Raw genomic sequence first — 24,846 nt, forward strand, 5'->3', positions numbered from 1 at the left:
CCATCAAGAGAAGAACAGGTTAGTTCATAATTTGTGCATCCCATTTCTATTGAGTTGTGGGGATACCTCAGTCAGCATTAGCAGTTTCTACCTTCCCCTTTTTCCCTCCCACAACTTTTTCATGATTTGTAATGTGCAGGGCCCAGCACACCCCTGGCTCGGAGGACTGGGCGCTGACCATCACCAATGCCCAGGTCAGAGATAGCGGCAAGTACGAGTGCCAAGTGTCCACCACCCCGCCACTCAGGCATTACATATGGCTCACAGTGGTCGGTAAGTGGCTCTCCGTGGGTGTACGTAGGTCTAAGCAAATGGAATTGGGTGTAGGTGGTGAAGGTATATGCAAGTGGATGTACAGTAGGTGGATGCACATGGATGCAAGTGGATATAGCTGGGTGCATTATGAATTTCAGATCTCTGCCATCCCCCCACTCAGACACTTCAACTGGCTCACAGTGGTGGGTAACTGGGTGTATACAGTACGTGGGTGTAGGTGCACAGTTAGTACAGATTCTGAGTGTTTATCATGCTACCACTCAGGAACTACATCTGGCCACAGAGGTCTGTAAGTGGGGGTATACAGTACGAGAGTTCAGGTGGGTGAAGGTGGATGTGATTTCAGTCAGTAGATAGCTCATAGCAGTTAGTAAGTGGGTCTGCTCGGGTGTGTATGGGTGGAAGTGGGTGTGAGTGAGTGTCAAGTGTCCATAACCTCGCACTTCGGGCAGAGCAGCAGCCTTACAGCTGTCGGTAAATGGGTGTAGTTGAGTGTAGGTGGATGAGGCCAAGTTTAAATGCGAGTCTCGGACTCATTCGCCCCCCAGCCACTACAACTGCCTCGAAGTGGTCCATAAATGGGTGCATACGTGGGTGCAGATGGGTGTATTGTGTGCGTGTGGGTATAGATGCGAGTTTCACGTCCTTGCCACCAAATATTTAATGTACAGTGTGTTGGGAAGTGGGTGTAGGTGGATATATGATTAACCGCATTGCATATGTGGGTGATGACAGAGGAGGGGAGTATCTTTATGTAACACAAGCTACTGCAGAGACGCTCGCTAAGTGTCATCTTCCCAGCATGATCACTATTACATCATTCACGGGTAATACTAACAACGTAATCTAAACTGACCCTCACAAACTAACCTAACCTAACCTAACCAAACCTATCCTTCACTATGCAGGAAAAGAATACACACACACACACACACACACACACACACACACACACACACATAAATATATATATATATATATATATATATATATATATATATATATATATATATATATATATCTATATATATATTTGGCCAGACGCCATAATCCCGTAAGGGCTGGCCATTTGTCTCTGAGTTATTTGTTTTACGGGGAGGCGCACTAGCCCTCCACCAACCCACTTGTTGACACGTAGGGAACACGTATGGTTTCGTTATATGGTTACCACCCAGCGTTGTAAATGGCTTCTTGGCTTACAGGAAACCATTTGCCTTGTCACTCAATGTAAACCACCTGTAACGGAAAGAAAAGCAATAAGCAGTGATAGGAAAGATGGGAGAAATAGGAAGAGAGGAGGGCAGGCACAGAAAAACAATGATAAAGGCTAAGGAAGAAGTAAGCATCACTTCATCAAGTGAGTGCATGATGGTCGCCACCACCTACCATTATAAAGCAATGAATGAATGAATGAATGAATGAATATATATATATATATATATATATATATATATATATATATATATATATATATATATATATATATATATAAATATATGTAGATAGATATACATCCAATCCTATGTCGCCCCATGAGGAGCGTAGGAGTCCGGGGCTAGCAAGTTGGTCCTGACATTTAAGATAAGAGTGACTACCCTCACTCATCCCTGAGTGGCATTATGTGAGCAATAAACCCCAACCATCTCTTGGATATAAACCTGCACAGGCTTAATCTGATTGGAGCGATTAATTACTCACTAAAATACCAGGCGCCATTATTTGGTTATCTGGTTATCACTGGGCGTAGTAAATGGTTTCCTGGGGTACAGGACACCATTTGGCTTGTCGCTCAGTGTAGAGTCACCCGTAGGCAGAAGGAAGGGGATAGAATGAAGGAAAAGAACACAGAAGAGGAATGAAATATATATATATATATATATATATATATATATATATATATATATATATATATATATATATATATGGGGAGGCGGTGGCTCAATGAGTAGAGAGGTGGCCTGCGGTCCTACAGTACCCAGGTTCAAATCCCCGCGGGGGCAGGGAAGAGTTTAAGGATTTGAATTTCATAATAGCAGACTTTACCGATCTACCAGAAGATCCGCCAACATGTCGTAAAAATGCCCCCGCTAATACCAATACACCTGTCCTGTATGAGACAGCCCTAGAATCTATTCAATATGGACGGTGGATGTTAGCGCCGAAGTGGTGACATGTAGAGGTGTATGATATGTAGGAGGACTACTGGGCCTTGGGAGCAGGCTGTGAAGCCTATGCCCAGAGTCGAGCACATAATATATATATATATATATATATATATATATATATATATATATATATATATATATATATATATATATATATATACAAAATCAACATGTGTTCCCTATGTGTAAGCAAGTGGGTTGGCGGAGGTTTAATGTCCCTTCCCGGAAAACAACTAACTAAAAATACAGACAAAATGCCTCGGACCAGGACAGACCAACAGGTGACAAGCAAGGACAAGACTCATGACATGGTACAGATTGTAACATGGAATGTAATGGGTGTGAATGATAGGTCAAAGAGAGAGAGTATGTCCATGTGCTTGAGGGTGCAAAAGTGGACATATGTGGACCGACTGAGACTAAATGGTGAGGTGAGAGAGTGAGAGTGTATGCAATAATATTTTATGACACAATAATATATGTAATACAGTATGTAAATATGTAACTATGTACCTATAGATAACAATATGTGAAATAGGTAATTATGTCTGAGTCCCCCAGGAAGAGACAACTGCACATCCCCTAGCCTAGACTAATCAAGAATGACAAACAGTTCTGATCAGGTAACATGACCGACACACACACACACACACACACACACACACACACACACACACACACACACACACACACACACACACACACACACACACACTTACACCATCTTTTTCCACCTTAGCAACGAAAAACCACTATGCCATCCTCAATCTTTCTTATAAGCGCTTCCAACCATTACCTAAGAATGATTTAAACATGAGTATACGTATTAAGTTGACTTCGCCTAAGGCTGAAAGCCATGCAATTGATCATTCAAACAATGAAGCCCTGAGAAGACTATAGTATAAGTATGTTCAGTTCATTTTATGTGAATAGCCCAACTCCAGTTGTCCTTATAATCTCCATTATATATGCTATATTACTATTGGCCATGCACAGAATCCAAGGTAAGATTGCAAACTTAGAATACTAACTCACGGGGGGAAGAGCAGTAAACATTCAAGTGAGGTCCCCTAAATGAAAGTTGTACATATTTATGTTTTGTAAATAATGTAAATATAATATATATATATATATATATATATATATATATATATATATATATATATACATATATATATATATATATATATACATATACATATATATATATATATATATATATATATATATATATATATATATATATATATATACAAAACAAAAAAGAGGAAAAGAAACAAATTATGGGGCCATATAATATGGTGCATATATAATTAAACTCATATACATGTATCTGTTTTATATAACAGTATTAATAAACCTCACATATGAATATAAATAGCAAGTACACTACATATGGCTGATTCCTGATACAGTTGACTAATGTTGACTTCCTATTGTATTACTATCATATTACCGTTGTATGAATATGTGCATATGTCTGTTATACACACACACAATTATGCTACTGCAATATATCACTACTATATATATATATATATATATATATATATATATATATATATATATATATATTTACGTGTCCGACCCTGGGCAAAAGCTCAGGGCTTATTTCTTGGGGGCAGTCACCTATCCCAAGGCCCAGTAGTCCTCCTACATCTCCACATGTCACCACTTCAGCGTTTAACACCCACCATCCATATTGAGTATATACATGCTAGGGCTGTTTCATACAGGACTGGTGTACTGGTATTAGCGGGGGTACTTTTACGACATGTCGGCGGGTCATCTGGTAGATCAGGAAAGTCTGCTTTTTAGAAAATTAAAATTCTTAAGCTGTTCCCTGCCCCAGCCGGGATTTGATCCTGGGTCCATTAGGATTGCAGGCCGCCTCTCTACCGATTCAGCCACCGCCTCCCCCATTATTGTTTCTACAATGTTATTCTGTAACTTCAGCATTATGATTAATACCATGTATGTTTGTTCAATATATTCATATCAGTGTACCATGTTACTATATGCTTTGTATAATCGTAATATAGACAGACGCCGTGGGCACGACAGTTTAGCATGACCGAGCGTGTGGGCATTAATATGTTATGACACAATATTGTAATATGTAACTGTCTAACTATATAGCTATAAGTAACAATATGACAATTGTAAAACAGGCAGTTATATCTGAGTTCTCCGGGAAGAGACAAGTACACATCCCCTAGCCTAGACTAATCAGGAATGACAGACACCTCTGATCAGGTGCCGGAAACGTGACTGACACACACACACACACACACACACACACACACACACACACACACACACACACACACACACACACACACACACACACACACACACACTTTAATCGGAAGTCACAGTGTGATATGTCAAAAATCACATGTAGGAGAGTTAGAGAACCAGTGAGAGAGAACTAGAGAGATTGGCACCAGAGACAGCCAGGGAAAAAGAGAGTGACAAGGAAAGTAGGAGCTAGAGAGAGAATGGGAAGATGTTAGCAAGTACAATCTGCTACTAAGCAAACACAGGTCACGTCAAACTTTTCAGTCAAGTAGCTGTCTCACAATAAACCTCCATCAACTCCAGTCTGCCTATTCATCGCCTCACCTCACTCATAGTAAGAAGAGGATAATGGAACAGGAACGGCCTACCCTGACAATGCCAACATTTATTCTCTGTCTGCTGTGGTCTCTTCAATCAGCCAGACAAGATAATACATTTCTGTCTGTAATAAAATAGATAAAAGCCACATAATCCTGACAGGAGTATGGAACGGGTATCTGCAAGAGAGCAAATGAAAATGAGACGACAAAAGAGGGTGTATGTACTGTAATCTGTGTGCAATAGGTGGATGGAGAATATAACAATATATATCAGTTGGTTCAAGGATTGTGTGGCTACGATTGAAAGTAGGAATACAGACGTGGGTGATTATGGGCGTGCATGAGTCAATGCAAGATTGTGCAAACAGTGTGAAAGAAGAGTTCTGGGTAAATGTGGAAGCATGCCTGGAAAAGTTTGAGAGGAAAGAGAGTGTATTTTATTGGAGATATGAATGGAAAAGTGGGGAATGTGAAGGTGGATGGAGTAGTTGGTGAGTGGGGTGTGCCTGCAGAAGTGGATGAGAATGGCAGTGCTCTAGTGGACATTTGTGAGAGGAAGGGGTTGGTGATAGCCAGTACCCTCTTTGGGCACAAAATGATCCACAGGTATATGTGGTGAGTGATGTGAAGGGTTGATGGAGAATTGAATGAACAGAATGCAATGAAATTATGTGCGTGTGGATGAGGGAATGAGAAGGCTGCAAGAGCATACAGAGGATGGGGGAGTGAACAACCACCACTTGGTGGTGGTGAAAGTCATGGTACAAGTACAATGGATGAACAGAAGGAGAGAAGGGCAGGAGAAAGCGGTCCGTACAAAGAGAGTAGAAAGGTTGCAAGAGGAGGGGAAGAGAAGGCAGACTATACAAGGGCAGTGGAGGAGCAATTGGGCAAATATGATTTGGAGCAGATGGGGGAGATGGAAGGTGCGTGCAAGATATTCCCAGAAGAAATATGTGCCGCATGTGAGGTGGTGTGTGGGATGAAGAGAAGACGAAAGGAGGTACAAGGAACAGCATGGTGGAATGAAGATATGAGACAAGCTGTGGCACAAACGAAAAAAGCATATAGGGAAGGGAAGCTGAGGCATGGAGGAAGCTAGTTATATGTAGATAGTATGAGAGGTGAAAAGCTTAGTAAGAGATAGCAATAAGTTGTGGATGAGGAATTGGGAAGGAATTTGAGTGTACAAAAGAGTGAATGTAAGAAAATGTTCTGAAAGGACGTAAAGAGAATTAAACAGGGTGATAAAGAAGTTAGGATAGGAGTGAAAGATAATGGTATACTGATAGTGGAGAGGGGAGAAAAAGTGAGCAGATGGAGAGAACTTGAAGGAACTGTTAGAGAATTAAAGTGATACAGGTATGAGTGACTGGGGAATGGCTGGGAGAAGGAGAGCGGTGAGAAGGGAGAAAGAGATTAGAAGGACGGAAATAGTGGAAACAATGAAGAAAGTCAAAATGTGGAAAGCCCTAGTATTTGATGGAGTGTGTGGTAAAAAGATGAAGCATGGGGGAGAGATAGTATTAGAATGGCTGTGGAAGATGTGCAGATTGGCCTGAGAAGAAAGTAGAGTCCCGGATGATTGGATGTCAGGTATAATTATTACCCTGTACAAAGGAAAGGGGGGGGGGGTAATCATAGGGGCATATGTCTTCTTGGTGTAAAAAGAAAAGTATACGGTAAGATACTTATTGAAAGAATAAGCGAAATAACAGAGGAATGTATTAGGAAGGGTGGAGGTCGTGCAGATCAGATATTCATCCTTAGGTCTTTGGTGGAAAAGGTTTTAGAGAAGGGAAAGAAGCTGTACGTGGCCTTCATGGATTTGGAGAAAACATATAACAGAGTGGATAGACAAGAAATGCGAAAAATATTAAGAAATGTTTATAAGGAGTAAATTGGAAGCTGTTGAATGCTGTGAAGAGAATGTATGAGGATGCTGAGGCTGCAGTGCGTGTGTGTGGTGAACTGAGTGACTTTTTCTGTGTCAGTATTGGATTGAAACAGGGATGTGTAATGTCTCCATGGTTGTTCAGTCTGTATATGGATAGGGCTATAAAAGAGATACAAGATAGGGGAGTGGATGTTGGAGCATCCCTAATTAGAGAGGGCAGTGTTCGGAAACTTGGTGTACTGTTGTTTGCAGATGATACTGAACTGTTAAGTGAAGATAAAGGGGAAATGCAAGGCTTGGTGAATGAGTTTGGGAGAGCGTGTAAAATGGAATCCAAAGGTGAATGTAGGGAAGAGGAAGGTTACGGTCTTCGAGGGAAATGAAGTCACAGAATATACAGTAAGGTTGGATGATGAAATGGAAAATGTGAGTGCATTTACGTACATGGGTAGTGTGATGATCAAGGATGGAAGTTCGGAGGATGAAGTGCTTGTCAGGGTACAGCAGCGAAGAATGGTTGCTGGTCCTTTAAAAGCAGTGAAAAAAAGTAGGAAAGCGAGCATGGAAAGAAGAAAGTCGCTGCATGATGGTACTGTGATACCAGCGCTAACGTATGGAAGCGTAGCTTCGACCTTGTTGGAAGGACACAAGTCAAAAGTGCGAGCTGTGGAAATGTGTTATCTGAGAGGAGCATGTGGAGTTATATGGAGAGACAGACTAACAAATGAGTAGGTGAAGGAGTGTTGTGGTGTGGAAGTGGATGTGACAGAAAGTGTTACGAGAATTACACTGAAGCGGTTTGGCCATGTGGAGAGGATGCAGAGCGAGAGACCAACAAGAAGAGTGTATGTGAGTGAGGTGGAGGGGGGGAGAGAGATGAGGAGGCCGAGGATGAGATGGAGAGATGGAGTGGAGAGGTATATGAGAGGGGGGGCGGACTGGGAAGAGTGCAGTGAAATGGCGGGGGACAGGGTGATATGGAGGCAATATGTTTGTGGCCACCCCTTGCGGCATTAAGGCATCTGGCAATATATATATATATATATATATATATATATATATATATATATATATATATATATATATATATATATATATATATATATATATATGTGTGTGTGTGTGTGTGTGTGTGTGTGTGTTATGCTACGTACTCAGGGCTCAACTCATTGTTCCCTGAGTATGGGGGTCTGGTTTGGTTTCTTACCAAGACCGGTGTAGCGTTATACTGTCCCCCTGTCCGCCCCCTACGGCGCATGCGCGGGGATTGCCAGATACCGCCACAAATATGCCATTTGTCCTCTGATCTCTGTAGGGGTAACATGATCGGAGCCTCTCGCCCTTCGTTTACAAACGGCAAATGGTCATTCCGGCTTCTCATATTCGTCTCAAAGCTTTCTCGGGTAGTTTCCTGCCTTAAATTAAACTAGGTTAGGCGGAAAGCAGTGAAAATTCGAATTTCTAAGGTATGAATGAGTTAGGTTGGATAAACATAGCTATAATTAATCATCTGGGGACGAGTTATCTAATCTGTTAGGCTTGAGGATTGCCTTAGCTTTGTATCTTTACAGGAATGAGTCAAGCTTGTATTGTCCCGTGTATTAAACCATTTTTATCATACATATCCCTGAAATTATAAATAGTTTTGGCACACACTACCTCATTCGGTTGTGCATTCCACTGATCAATTGTCCTTTTAGGGAAACTGAATTTCCTTACATTTTTATCACCTCTCTTTTTATGCTGTATTTTGCAATGTCCTCTTGCTGATGCTTCACACATATGATATATATTCATTTATGTCTATTTTCTGTTCCCCTGATATGCATTTATATAGCATAATCATGTCTCCTCCTCTCCTGCAACATTGGTAAATTCAATCTTTCCGGTCTTTCTCAGTAACTTAAATCCCTTAAGCTTGGTACCCATCTTGTAGTGGCCCGTTGTACTTTTTCAATCTTATCTGTGTTTTTTGAGATGAGGATTCCAGACTACTGTGATGCATACTCCAGAGTTGGTCTGATGAATATCTTCCTCAGCATATCTTCATTTATATATGTGAATGCTGTTCTCATATTAGCAAGCAATGTATAGATGTTTCGTACCTTCTCATTGATGTGATCATCAGGAGATAGTCTGTTACTGATAATTACTCCTAGGTCCTTCTCCTTTTCTTATATGTGTAGGGTTGATCTTCCTAACTTATAATACCAATCTGGTCTTTTCTCAGTTTTACCAAATTTTATTACATGACACTTATCCACATTAAATTCCATTTGCCATTTATTGCTCCATTCATGAAGCTTGTTCAATTCCTCTTGCAGCTCTTTGCAAGAATCTATGTTAGTAATTTTCTTTTGAATTTTTGCATCATCTGCAAACATATTTAGATAGCTTCCTCTCTGCGTTATATATTCACTTTAATACCCAGCCAACCCCTTTTAAATGCCATAGAGTCAATAAGTGGCTTGGTGCTAGCTTTTCCTTTTCTTTTTTTTTTCCAATTATCCAATCCAATCCCTTTAGTTTTGAGAAATCTTACATCTCCCTTTAGTTTTGAGAAATCTCACATAAGAGTGTTAGACTAGTCCAGTATAGTTCAAGTTCAGTCAATGTGAAATACAAATTAGCCTCTAAATGTCATTTATGGAAAAGTACTTTTAACTCCAAACACTATGAAAACAGTATGCACTCCAGTAGGGTATGCTTAGTGAAGTTTCCTGTTCACACTGTTACAGCACTGCTACTGATTCAATGGATAATAATAAAGGAAAAACCCTTATCAGTTACGTTACTGAGATCACTTCAGATACTAGTTGTTATGGGAAATTAAAAAAAAAATCCTAAGTTAGGTTATTCAGCACATTGGGCACACTACTACACATCACTGATTGGCATATTTAAATACCAATCGTTTATTTAAATCTGCACACGTGCAGTAATATAAACCCTGTCGTGTCCAGTAGCACAGGATATATTTATATACTGTACTATCACGTTGGGTCTAGTTAGTACCTGGATGGGTGACCGCCTGGGAACACCAGATGCTGTTGACATCCCTACGTGTCAAGTGGGGTTGGTGGAGGATTAGTGCCCTTCCCTGTAAAACAGTTAACTCTAAGCCCTTGGCCACCCCATTTGGGATAAATGGCGTCTGGCAATGAATGAATGAACTATCAGTGGAAATGCATTGAATACAGTAATAAAAAAAAAAAAAAGAGCAAAAGTTAGCACCAAACCAATGAAAATATGGCACTGAGGTGGAAGAGGGTTGGGTGGTTATTAAAGTGAAAATATAAGGCTGAGAGATAAGACATGAAGTACAAGAGAGGTGAATAATAAGCGCCAGTACCAAGCTAAAACAATGACTACATGGCGCTATAATGGAAGAGGGTTTGGTGGGTATTAAAGTGAAAATGTAAGGCAGAGAGGTTAGACAGATAAAGTACAGGAGCAGAGTGGGAAGAGGGGAAGGATGGAGATTAAAGTGCCCCTTTTGCCACAAGGAGGGATACTGAGTAAGTATTCTGTCCCCCCTCCCCAGGGGAGTACTATCAATGGAAACTAAGCCAGCTCCCAGTCACGGTTATCACACGAATCCTTTCCCCTCGGGGAGGGGGGGATAGAATACTTCCTCAGTATCCCAGCATGTCGTAAAAGCCGACTAAAAATCTTTCCCCTTTTCCCCCTCTGCTTCTTGTACTTTATCTGTTCCACCTCTCTGACATATATTTTCAATACCCACCCAAGTTAGTGCCATATAACTTAGTCATTGAATGGAATGGATTATAAAAAAAAAAAAAAAAAGAAAAAAAAGAAAGGAAAGCTAGCACCAAGCCACTCAATGACTATATGGCACTACAATTGGAGTTGGGTGGGTATTAAAGTGAAAATATAAGGCAGAGAGGTGGGACAGATAAAGTACAAGAAGCAGAGGGGGAAAAGAGGAAGGATGAAGATTAAAGTGCCCCTTTTAGACGGTTTTTACGACAAGCAGGGATACTGAGGAGGTATTCTATCCCCCCCCCTCCCCAGGGGGAAACTTAGTCATTGAGTGGCTTGGTGCTCGCTTTCCTTTTTTTTTTTTTTTTTTTTTTAATTATTCCATTCTATTTCATTCCATTCCATTCATGAGTCCTTTACTCATCCCTTTTAACCACCTGTGAGGTCTACAAATACCTGTACACTAGTCAAATTTAACACAATGAGAACTACTCAGCTACAGACCAGTATCACTGACCAGTGTTGTAAGATACTAGAAAAGATGATAAGGGAAGTCTGGGTAAAACATCTAGAACATGGTATGATAAAAGAAAGGCAGTTCGGTTTTAGGAAGAGAAAATCCTGTGTTACTAATCTTCTAAGCAATTATGACAAAGTTATAGAAACATTACAGGAAAGAGAAGGATGGGTGGACAGTATCTATTTAGATTTTAAGAAAGCATTTGACAGAGTACCGCACCAAAGACTTTTATGGAAGCTGTACTATCAAGGAGGTATCCAAGGCAATCTCCATTGTTGGATGCAGGATTTTCTCAGAAAAAGGGAAATGAGAACAATATTAAGGGGAAATTACTCATCATGGAGGGAAACGGAGTTCCACAGGGCTCAGTTATGTTTTTAGTATATATAAATGGCATAGATAGTAATATTGGAAATGGAAGCTATCTAAATATGTTTGCAGATGATGCAAAAATTCAAAAGAAAATTACTAACATAGATTCTTGCAAAGAGCTGCAAGAGGAATTGAACAAGCTTCATGAATGGAACAATAAATGGCAAATGAAATTTAATGTGGATAAGAGTCAAGTAAAAAAATTTGGTAAAACTGAGAAAAGACCAGATTGGTATTATAAGTTAGGAAGATCAACCCTACACATATAAGAAAAGGAGAAGGACCTAGGAGTAATGATCAGTAACAGACTATCTCCTGATGATCACATCAATGAGAAGGTACGAAACATCTATACATTGCTTGCTAATATGAGAACAGCATTCACATATATAAATGAAGATATGCTGAGGAAGATATTCATCAGACCAACTCTGGAGTATGCATCACAGTAGTCTGGAATCCTCATCTCAAAAAACACAGATAAGATTCAAAAAGTACAACGGGCCACTACAAGATGAGTACCAAGCTTAAGGGATAAGTTACTGAGAAAGACTGGAAAGATTGAATTTACCAATGCTGCAGGAGAGGAGGAGGAGACATGATTATGCTATATAAATGCATATCAGGGGAACAGAAAATAGACATAAATGAATATATATGTGTGTGAAGCATCAGCAAGAGGACATTGCAAATTACAGCATAAAAAGAGAGCTGTTAAAGATGCAAGGAAATTCAGTTTCCCTAAAAGGACAATTGATCAGTGGAATGCACAACCGAATGAGGTAGTGTGTGCCAAAACTATTTATAATTTCAAGGATATGTATGATAAAAATGGTTTAATACACGGGACAATACGAGCTTGACTCATTCCCGTAAAGATACAAAGCTAAGGCAATCCTCACGCCTAACAGATTAGATAACTCGTCCCCAGATTATTAATTATAGCTATGTTTATCCAACCTAACTCATTCATACCTTAGAAATTCGAATTTTTACTGCTTTCCGCCTAACCTGATTTAATTTAAGGGAGGAAACTACCCGAGAAAGCTTTGAGACGAATGATATGAGAAGCCGGAAAGACCATTTGCCGTTTGTAAACAAAGCGCGAGAGGCTCCGATCATGTTACCCCTACAGAGATCAGAGGACAAATGGCATATTTGTGGCGGCCTCTGGCAACTCCCACGCATGCGCCGTAGGGGGCGGACAGGGGGACAGATTATAACGCTACACCGGGTCTAGAGCATGCAACCAAAGGAATAGGGCTCAGAAGCACAGGCTGACCAATCTTCCACGTATATTACCATAAAAACATACAGTAGCTGGGCACAATACAGTGTAATGGATTATACACACTATTGCAGATACAGGGATAGTTGTGACTGTTGATGACAGGGTAACTGCAGGTGTCTCCAAGGTGTAGGAGGGGTCTCATCAGGTGTGTGCTTTCTGCAGGGGTGTGGGACCACTGTCGTACACCGGATCATCAGATGAGGGCTGCGGGGCGGCGTAGAGGGAGGCCTTCTCCTGGAGGGGCCTCGGAGAAGTGTCGGCCCTCGGGGCTGGGACTGAACAGGGCGAGTAGGCGCGCTGCCTTGTGCCTACTCCTGGTGGAGGACGGCTCGCCGGCTGGTCGGGGGGTCTCGGCCAGTAGTCCTGGGGGCGTCCCTTGGTGAATGGGGCTGCGGCCTCACCTTCGTCAAGAGGCCGTCAGGGGCTGCCTGCAGCATCTCCTACTCCGGGAGTCTGACAGCAACTGGTGACGTTGGGGCGCTGGCTGTAGTGAGCGTACCCCCAGACTCACTATGGGGTCACTCCAGACCCTCTCCAACAGCGACTTTGTTAGGGAGCTAGCTCCGCTCCTTTTGGGGTGGGGAGAGTGGGAGGGCCATCCCACTCGGCCTCTGAAGGAGAGAGGCGAGCAAGGGGCATTGCCCTCGTCAAAGTGTCGCAGGGGTAGCATGCGAGGGAAGCATGGTGGGCGCTCCCTCCCCAGCAGGCATGGTGGGTGCCACGGCGGCTCCACTAGACCCTGGGACTGCAGGTGAAAGGAGCATGGTGGGCGTCCTCTCCCCGGCGAGCACGGTGGGCGCCGCTAAGGTTCTGCTATGCCCTGGGATGGCAGGTGAGAGGAGTATGGTGGGTGTCCTCTCCCCAGCGAGCAAGGTGGGCATCGCCGCGGTTCTGCTCCCTGTGGGGACTGGAGATGAGGGAAGTACGGTGGGCATTCCCTCCCCGATGGGCACAGTGGGCGCTGCTGCAGTTCTGCTTTGCCCTGGGAATACAGGTGAGAAGAGCACGGTGGGCATCACTGCAGTCTTGCCCCCAGTGGGGCTGCAGGTGAGGGAAGCATGGTGGACGTTCCCTTCCTGAGGAGCACGGTGGGCATCATCACGGTCCTGCTTGGGACTGTAGGATGAAAGGAGCATGGTGGGCGTCCTTTCCCCAACGTGCATGGTGGGCGTCGTAGCAGTCCTACAGGGGGCAGTAGGTGAAAGAAGCATGGTCGGCGTTCCTTCTCTGATGAGCACGGTGAGCGTCTTCATGGTCCTACTGGGGACTTTGGTTACACAAGTCCCACCCTAAGCCTGGTGAGTGCTGGTCCGGTTAGAGGGTAATGCTGCAGGAAGACGTACCTCCCGTGGATTCCGCTGAGGGGAAGAGGGGCACGTGGTGGTTTGGAACGTATGCCCGTCTTGCTCGGGCTCTCACTGCGCCTGCTGTGTCTCCCTGTGGTGTCCACTTGGTATTTCAATATATATATATATATATATATATATATATATATATAAACGAGGTGCTACCCAAAAGTTCCAGTAAACTGAATATTGTAGGAAAATACTGTAAGTTACCTTACCTCCTAGTTCTCACTGTCGCCTTCGAAGTAGTTGCCTTGGGCATGTGTACAGTAGTTCAAGCGTTCTTTCCACGAATCCCTTCATCCCCGGAAAGCTTGAGGTGTGATGGTCTTGAGCACCTCCTGTGAATCTGTCTGGATCTCCTCAATTGAGTCAAATCGACGCCCTTTCAGTCATAATTTCAGCTTGGGAAACAGGAGAAAGTCGCAGGGGGGCAAGATCAGGTGAATAGGGTGGGTGAGGAATGACTGCTGTGTTAGTGGAAGCCAGGAATTGACAGACAACAATTGATGTGTGGGCGAGGGCGTTGTCATGATGTAGGACCCAGTCCTTGTTCTTCCACTGCTGTGGACGTTTGTGGTGGATGTTCTCCCTCAGATGCTGCAAAATTTCACCGTAAACCTTTCTGCTGACATATTGACTGGATGGGACGAACTCCACGTGAACAATCCCTTGGATATTGACGAAAACGATCAACATCGACTTGACATTGCTGTGCCCTTGCAAAACCACCAAACCACCTACACACCACGTTACATTAGTAAGCATAGCTTAACAACACCTCTGCTCACAGACACGGCTGGGGCCACAGTGATGAACAAGGGGTGCTGCTGACTCCTCCTAGTGGCAAAAGGCAAAACTGCAAATGGTTGGCTCCCTCTGTTTAAATTACTGGAGCTTTTGGGTAACACGTACACACACACACATATATATATATATATATATATATATATATATATATATATATATATATATGTATCCTCCTACTTTCTCTATACTCATTTCAAAGCCAAAGGTGGCTGTTGTGTATACATACGCAACGACCTATCTTGCTCTCGTGTTCCTGAACTTGATTCTTCTGAATTCTCCACACTCTGGCTTCGGCTTTCCTGTCATTCTCTGACTAAATATATCTGTGCTGTTTACTTATCCCCTAATTCTACTGACTATCAGAAATTCTTCGACTATCTTACTTCTACGATGGAACACATTCTGTCCATTTCTCCTTTCTCTGAAATCTCCATTCTTGGAGATTTCAATGTTCACCACCACCTTTGGCTCTCCTCTCCTTTCACGGATCCACCTGGTGAACAAGCCTACATCTTTTCTATCCTTAATGACCTAGAGCAGCTTGTACAGCACCCTACCCGTATCCCTGACTGCCTTGGAGAGAGCTCCAACATACTTGACCTCTTCCTCACAACTAATCCTTCTGCTTACTCTGTTAATCTTTTCTCTCCGTTGGGCTCCTCCGATCACACCCTTATTACCTTAACCTGTCCTATCACTCCGGTACGGCCTGTGGACCCTCCAGGGAAGCGTCGTCTGTGGCATTTTGGAGCCGCGGACTGGGAGGCCCTCAGGCAGTACTTCTTTGATTTTCCCTGGAATGATTATTGCTTCCATGGCCGTGAGCCATCTGAGTGTGCCTTGCGCATTACAGAGGTTATTCTCTCGGGCATGGAAGCATACATTCCTTTCTCATATCCTTTGACTAACGCAAGAAAGCCTTGGTTTAATCACGCTTGTTCTAATGCTGTCCGCAACAAGGAGAAGGCCTACAAAAGGTACCGGAGCCAACCCACCCCTGAATCACATCGTCTTTACGTTTCTGCCCGGAATCGTGCTAAGTCTGTTCTTCGCTCTACTAAAAATAATTTCATCCATACTAAATGCTCTCAACTCTCCAACTCGAATTCTTCCCGCTCATTCTGGCACCTTGCCAAAAATCTTTCTAACAACTTTACCTCTTCATCCTTCCCTCCTCTTTTCTACTTTGATGGTTCTGTAGCTATTTCTTCTACTGATAAAGCAGATCTCTTCGCACAGACTTTCTCCTCCAATTCCACCTGAGACGATTCCGGTGCTGTTCCTCCATCACTTCCCCCCTCTGTCTTCCTCATGGCTGACATTAAAATTTCTTCAGTTGATGTATTTTCTGCCATCACTGGCCTCAGTACTAACAAGGCATATGGGCCTGATGGGGTCCCTCCTGTTGTTCTCAAGAACTGTGCTTCTGTGCTTACACCCTGCCTAGGCAAACTCTTTTGCCTATGTTTGTCAACTTGTACCTTTCCTTCTTGCTGGAAGTTTGCTCTCATTCAGCCAGTCCCAAATAAGGGTGACCACTCCCAACTTTCCAACTATCGTCCAATTGCTTTAACGTCCTGTATTTCAAAAGTTTTCGAGTCAATTCTTAATAGAAAAATTTTAAGGCATCTTTCCTATCGCAACCTTCTTTCCGATCGTCAGTATGGGTTCCGTCAGGGACGCTCCACTGGCGATCTTCTCACCTACCTTTCAGACTCCTGGCCATCCTCCTTTTGGGACTTTGGCGAAAGCTTTGCCATTGCACTTGACATCTCAAAGGCTTTCGATCGAGTCTGGCATAAATCTTTAATTTCCAAACTGCCCTCCTACGGTTTCTATCCTTCTATCTGTGCCTTCATCGCTAGTTTCCTTTCTGGTCGTTCTATAGCCGCTGATGTAGACGGCCATCGTTCTTCTCCTAGATCTATCAACAGTGGTGTTCCTCAGGGCTCTGTCCTATCACCAACTCTCTTCCTTTTATTCATCAATGATCTTCTAAGCTGTACATCTAACCCTATCCACTCATACGCTGATGACTCCACCCTTCACCTTTCCATTCGGTTCCCGCAACGCCCATCTCAACAGTTACTTCAACAAACAAGGGATGAGGCTATGGCACACCTAATGTCTGACTTGGCTCGTATCTCTGACTGGGGTAAAAATAATATGGTTGTCTTTAATGCATCTAAGACTCAGTTCTTACACCTATCAACCCGACAAAATCTTCCACAGCTATACCCACTAATGTTTAATAATATTCAGCTTAATCCTGCATCATCCTTGAATATGCTTGGGGTTTCATTTACTCGGGACTTATCTTGGAAAAATCATATTACATCTCTTGTAAAATCTGCTTCCAAGAGATTGAGTGTGCTAAGCCGACTCCGCTCTTTCTTTACCCCTGCACAATTGTTGACTCTATACAGGGGTTTTATCCGCCCCTGTGTGGAGTACAACTCTCATGTGTGGGGAGGCTCCCTACATACAGCTCTTGTCAATAGGGTGGAGTCAAAGGCTTTTCGTCTCATTAACTCTCCTCCTCTTACTGACTCCCTTCAACCTCTGTCTCTTTGCCGCTCTGTTGCATCTTTATCTCTTTTCTGTCGCTACTTTAATGGTCACTGCTCCTCTGAACTGTCTGCTTGCATTCCTCCACCTCTACGACGGGCGCGTAGCACCCGTCTGGCAGCAAACTCTCATCCCTTTTCTGTCCAACTCTCTAATGCAAGAGTTAACCGTTACTCCCAGTCTTTCATTTATGCAACAGGTCAGCTCTGGAACTGTCTCCCTCTGTCTGTATTTCCTGCTGCCTATGATCTCCAGTCTTTCAAACGCAGTGTGTCCAGGCATCTCAAAATGATCGGATCTTGAATTTGGTTCTCTATTGTATTTTGTTTTTCTCTTGGAGGGAACTGTTACTGCGGGCTCATGGCCTTTGGTTCCTTCTTCCTAGCATAATATATATATATATATATATATATATATATATATATATATATATATATATATATATATATATATATATATATATATAGAGAGAGAGAGAGAGAGAGAGAGAGAGATCATCTTCATCTTCATCAGCCATTGCAAGTCCACTGCTGAACAAAGGCCTTCCCCAACCTTTTCTGCGAATTCCTTGACTGAATCAGTCTCTCCCAGCATTTGCCTGAAAAATTCTGTCTCATCTCTCCACCTCCTGTCTGGCCTTTTTCTGCCATGCTTGCAATCTCTTCGAGTCTAACCTGTCAGCCTCTTGCTCCATCGGTTATCTTTTTTTCTTGCCACATTATCTGCCCAAATCCATATTTGTTCTTTTATAAATTCAGTAATGTCTTTGACTTTAATTTCCTCTCTCACAAAGTTGATCTCTTCCTGTCTCTAAACTCTCTCAATGATATTCCGAACATACAGTAGACCTTTCCATTCCTGTTTGAGAAAAGATTAATTTGTTTTCCATGTATATTTTTTTCCGTCTCCAGTTCTTGCATCCGTAAGTCATAGCTAGGTTTATGCGTTCGTTATCTACTGTTCGTTTTATACTGTACATACTAGAAAGCAATTTTTCCTGATGTTTCTGTTTTTTACCGATCGCTTTCCATCCAGTTGTAATGCGTTTTCTTGATCTTCCGCTAGTCTTAGTATTTGCCCCAAGTAATTGTACTCTTCAGCGTCTTCAAGAATTCCTTCATCTATTTTGGTGATGCTCTTTTACGTGTTTGAATTAAACATTACATTAGTTCTACTCAGCTTCATCTTTCTCCCCCCCCCCTCTGTTTAGGTCATTTAACATTTTTACAATGTTTCTTCTGCTTCTGAGACAGCGCCATCAGCAAATCTTAAATAGTTTAAAATGTCTCCATCGATGTTTCCTCCTTTGTTGTCTCATTCTAGCGTTCTGAAAATGCTTTCAAGGCATACTGTACATAATTTTGGTGACATTAGATCTCCCTGACGCACCCCTTTCTCATTTTTCTTTTTTTTTGAGTCTTTATGTAATGTACCTTAACTGTATCAGTTCCCTCTTTGCATAATTATGTTTTGAGCAGTTGTACAATGTTCTCATTTACTTCTTGTTCCCGCGGTGGATTTGAAATTGCTAGGTGCTCCACTGAGTCGAAAGGCTTATTGTAATAGGCAAAAATTAAGCACAGTGGTTTATTATATTTTGTAGTTTTCTCAGTTAGCTGAGTCACTGTGTGTACATGATCTGTAGTCGAATACCCGTTTCGGGATTCTATCAGCTTATGAAGTTGGTATTTATTTAAATTTGTTATTATTCTGGTCGTATGGACTTTAGCGAAGAATTTGTAAATTACTGGTAATATGCTAATGGGTCGATAGTTACTAAGATCTTTTGAGTCGTGTCGTGTAAAGTAATTATTGCATTACACCATGTTTCGGAAATTTCCTTCTTTACACTTGAGGAAACAAGTGGTTATGAATTTTTTTTTCTGCATCTGACAATAACTCTGCTATTGCATCTTCTCCTGGGGCCTTCCCTGTTTTCATACTTCTAAGAGAAAAGTTTACTTCATCTGGTGTTAACTCAGGTATTTCACTTCTGTCAAGTGGAAAGTTACCAATCGGTGCTGTTAATTATGATGCATACAGTTCTATGTAATATTCTTCATCTCTCGTCACCATCTTTTCTCTGTACTTAATGACTTCGCCATTTGTTGCCTTCTTTATGTATTTTGCTTCGGATTTGTTTCATACTTTCTCCGTTTTTGATGGCTTCTTTCATCTGATCCATGTTCCTCTTTCGTTGTCTTCTCTATACCTCCTGTTGATAAACTTATTTAATTTTTCTCCTTCTGTGTCATCATTCTATGTTTTTACTTTCGTCTCCTCTCTTCTTTTCATGAGCTTGAGGGCCATTTTTGATTACTTATTGGCTTTGACTGTATTAGCTTTCCCTACTACCTCTGCTGATTCCCGTAACATTTTTGTTGGTCTATCATTCAACTTAGTACCACAGCATAACTTTACTACCTGAAAAGTGTTGTTGTTATTATTATTATTATTATTATTATTATTATTATTATTATTAACAACTGAAAGGCAACTTTGTTTTCGGTTATTTGTATTGGGCATATATTTTTATGTTAGGTAACTTCTTTCATTCACTTCTGATACTGGTTGTGGCTGTGCAACCCTCCATGTTATGGTCACTTCCTATATTTACCTCGTTGATAACTGTGACGTTAGTCATCTTGTTGTTCATACCTGCAATAGCGATGTAATTTTCGTTGTTTGTTTGCCCATTTCATCTTCTCCAGGTCCATTTTCTCCCTGATCATTTGTGAAAGAATGTGTTCATTACCTCCGCCAACGAATCTGGAGGAGGTTATGTATTCACCCATGTCCGTTTGTCTGTCTGTTTGTCCAGACAATATCTCCCTCAATGTATTTCAATAAAATTTAGTGGAAGGGTGGGCCATAGATCGAGGGAGAAGTGATTGAATTTGGAGGCAGATCCGGATCCGGATCCGGAGTATCCCGCACAATATCTCCAAAAGTTCTCAATGACTGTCAGTAAAATTTTGTTGAAGGGTGGGCCATGGGCCAAGAAAGAATTCTTAAAATTTCGGGGCTGATCTGGATCCAGATCCGGATTCTTTTTAATGGCAATGGCCTTGGCGGAGGTATGCGCCCTCTGAGTGCATTTTAGTTCTTTTCATGTTATGCATTTCAGGAAAATCTACCGCCATATCACCTCTATCATTCCTCTCTTCTGCTCCGAGTTTTCCCATACCTGCTTTTTCGTTTTTGGATTTGCCAGTTTTTGCATTCCAGTCTTCCATGAGTATGATATATTTGGTCGTTTCTTCGTCCAAAATCTGGGAAATGTCATCACGGAATATTTCTGTTTCTTCATACTTGTATTACTTTCTGGGTGTATCGTTTCTGTCTATCTAAAGCCAGTTAAATTAATCTTGTAAGGGGTGGTCACAAACAAATCTCCTCCAAGTAGCCCTATCCCCTGCCATTTCGTTACCCTTCCCCCAGCTTACACCCTCCACTACCATATACCTTTCTGTTCCATCCCTCCGTGTCATTCTCGGTCTCCCTCTCCCTCAACATCTCACTAACATACTCTCTCCTAGTTAGTCTCTTACTCTCCATCCTCTCCAGATGGTCAAACCATCTCAATGTATCTACTAATGCAATCACATCCATATTCCCACCACAACGCTCCTTCACTTCCTCATTTGTTAGTCTGTCTCTCCAGGTAACTTCATATACTCCTTTCAGATAACTCATTTCCACTGCTCTCAGTCTTGACTGCTGTCCATCCAACAAGGTCCAAGCTTCATTTCCATACGTGAGAGTGGAGATCACAATACTATCATGCAGCGGCTGTTTAACTTTCATGCTCATTTCCCTGTTTCTTCTCATTGCTTTCAGTGAACCAGCACCCTTTCTTACCTGCTGTACCCATTCAAGCACTCCATCCTCCAAACTTCCATCCCTACTTATCACACTACTCAAGTATTTAAATGTACTGACATTTTCCATTTCACCCCTATCCAGCCTTACTGAGCACCCAGTGGCTTCACTTCTTTAGAAGACCATAAATTTACTCTTCCCTACATTCACTTTTAGATTCTGTTTCTTACGTACTCTCCCAGACTCATTCACCAACCCATGCAGTTCTCCTTCATCTTCACTTAACAATACAGTATCATCTGCAAACAACAGAACAGGAAGTTTCCATACACTGCCCTCATTCTTTAAGGTCACTTCAACATCTACTGCCCTACTTTGTATCTCTTTTATAACTCCATTCATATACACGTTGAACAAACATGGAGACATGACACATCCCTGTTTCAGTCCTACATTCAGACAGAAAAATTCACTCAGTTCACTATCCACACGCACTGCAGCCCTAGTGCCCTCATGCATACTCTTCGCGGAAGTCAACAGTTTTCCATTTACTCAACAAATTTTTAATACTTTCCTTATTCCTTGTCTATCCATTCTGTCATATGCTTTTTCCAGATCTATGAAGGTGGCATACAACTACTTTCCCTTCTCTAGAATCTTTTCTACTAAACACCTTAGAACAGTGGTTTCCAACCTTTTCTAATTCTCGCCTCCCCTCACTGAATGACACGTTCCCTGCGCCCTCCTTCCTCAAATACTGTATTTTACAGGCATAGTTGGCACATGTCATTAAATATCATAGATTCTTAATCTTTGAAATTGTTTATTTACTCAGATAACTAGATTTCTTATTCATATCTGAAATATTTTCTCCATATTTAAAAATTACTGACGTCCATCATAATTCATAGTTTTCAAATATAATTACCCTCTTTATCAAGCATTTGCGCCAACCCAGGCAGCATTTCGTGCCCCCCTAGGGGGGCGCGCCCCACAGGTTGGAAACCACTGCCTTAGGATGAATATCTTATCTACACAGCCTCTTCTCTTCCTGAAACCTCCCTGTTCATCTTCAGTTAATTCCTCTGTTATTTCCCTAACTCTGTCAGTAACTATCCTACCATATACTTTTCTTTTTAAACTAGGAAGACAAATGCCCCTATGATTACCACACACTTCTTCCCCTTTTCCTTTGTACAGAGGAATAATTATATCTGACTTCCAGTCCACCGGGACTGTAACTTCCTTCCAAGCCAAACTGCACATCTTCCATATTCATTTTACTACTATTTTTCAATATTTCTTCACACACTCCATCCATTCCTGGGGCTTTCCCCATTATGGCTTTCCTCATTGCTTCCTCTACTGTACTTCCATCCTATTGATCTCTTCCTCCCTATTCATTTCCCTCCATCTCCCAGCCATTCCCCGGCCACTTTTACTCATATCATTTTTATTGTCTATGTTTAACAGTTCCTTTAAGTGTTCTCTCCATCTGTTCACCTTTTCCCCCTTCTCCACCCGCAATCTGCCATTTTTGTCTTTCACTCCCCTACCACCGTCTTTATCACCTTGTCTTACTCTTTTAACGTCCTTCCAGAACATTTTCTCACATTCCCTCAGCTTTACACTCAGACTCCTTCCATATTCATCATCTACTCTTTTCATACTCTCTCTTACTAATCTTTCCACCTCTTTTCTTCTCTTCATATAACTGTCTTTTCCATCTCTCAATTTCCTCTATGCCTCTTCCCATCCACCCACTATATGCTTTCTTCTTTTGCGACACAGCTTGTCTCACCACTTCATTCCGCCATGCTATTCCTTACACCCCCTTTCATCTTCTCTTCACCCCACACACCACCTCACACGCTGCACAGTTTTTTTTTTTTTTTTTGGTGAATACCTTGTACACATCTTCCACCTCCCCCATCAGCTCCAAATCATTGTCGTATCTACCCAGTCGCTCCACCACTTCTCTCTTATATTCTGTCTTTTTTATTTCATCATCTTGCAGCTTTTCTACCCTCATTGTATGGACTGCTTCCTCCTGCCCTTTTCTCCTATTCATCCAGCACATTTATACCTTGACTTTTATCGCTGCCGAGTGGTGGTCAGAAAGTCCACATCCCCACCCCTTGTATGCTCTCGCATCCAGCATATATCATCTCATTCTGTCATCCACACACACATAATCAGTCATTGCCTTTCGTTCATCCAGCTCACCACCCACTCTTCTCATCACTCACCACATATACCTGTGAATCATTTTGTGTCTAAAGGGGGTATTGGTTATCACCATTCTCCTCCCTACACAAATATCCACTAGAGCACTACCATTCTTACCCACTTCTGCAGGCACACCCCACTCACCTGCTACTCCATTCATCTTCGCATTCCCTACGTCTTCATCCATCCATCCATCATCCGATCCTATATTTCCCCATGAGGAGCGTAGGAGCCCGGGGCTAGGCAGTTGGTCCCGACATTTAAATGAGTGATTCATATGTATATTCAAACCACTCTTTTCCTACTTTTCCATTCATACATATAATCAAACCATTCCTTCACTCCTCTCAATCTTTTCCATGCATCCTTCCACAATTGTCCAGAACTCATCGTTCACTCTGCTTGCACGTCTTCTGTCAGCTCATGTATACACACAGTCACCCACGCTTGCATTCCAACTTCCAGTCATACCCACACGATCTTAAACCAGCTGATCCATACTCTCGTCTAGTCTCCTGCCATCTCTTGCACACAACAATAAATAAACCCTCCTTTGCCCTTTTTCTCGCCTACGCCCGCACATATACAAAATCCATACTCCCACTCAATCACACTCTCACCCTGCCATTTGGTCTCAGTCAATCCACATAAATCCACTCTTGCATCCTCAAACACGTGAACTTCTCTTTCACCTTATAATTGCACCTTTCACATTCCATGGAACCATCCCCATTGTGTCCCTTGTCCTGTCCTTAGTCATCTGTTGGTCCGTCCGGGTCCGAGATATTTTGTTTGTCATTTTAGTTAGTTGTTTTAGAGGGGGGGGGGGCACCTGTAGACACGTAGAAAAGACATATGGGATCGGTTATATAGTTGCCACCCAGCGTATTAAATGATTTCCTGGCCTACAGGAAATCATTTGGTTTGCCACTCAACCTTGAATCACCCTGGAGTAGCCTAACACTAAGTGGATGATGGGCGCCCCCATCCATAGTCTGTCAGACACACCGCTGAATGAAACAATATTCTCAGCAAGATTACGGTTAATTAGAAATCTTACGCCACTAACTTTCATTCTATCTGGTTGCTGGTTGCTGTCTTGGAGCTGATTTGAATTTTCTTCTATTCCATGGATATCGTTCAGACCTAAGATACCAGAACTAATTTATTCAAATTCGGTTATTGGGGTATCAAACGGTGAATAAA

The 24,846-nt window shown here is 42.1% G+C and overlaps 1 protein-coding gene across 1 annotated transcript in view; it reads left to right on the top strand.

The window, feature by feature from the left end:
- Positions 1-24,846, top strand: part of LOC145392104 (vascular endothelial growth factor receptor 3-like) — a 114,891-nt gene that overhangs the window by 58,996 nt on the left and 31,049 nt on the right. Inside the window, exon 4 of the mRNA XM_080266558.1 lies at positions 140-273. Coding sequence (XP_080122684.1) covers positions 140-273 — 134 coding nt within the window. The remainder of the gene's footprint in view (positions 1-139; positions 274-24,846) is intronic.

This window comes from Coenobita brevimanus, chromosome 21 (genome assembly GCF_032717465.1).
Source record: "Coenobita brevimanus isolate Jiangsu-jjx chromosome 21, ASM3271746v2, whole genome shotgun sequence".
In the NCBI taxonomy this organism is placed as follows: Eukaryota; Metazoa; Arthropoda; class Malacostraca; order Decapoda; family Coenobitidae; genus Coenobita; species Coenobita brevimanus.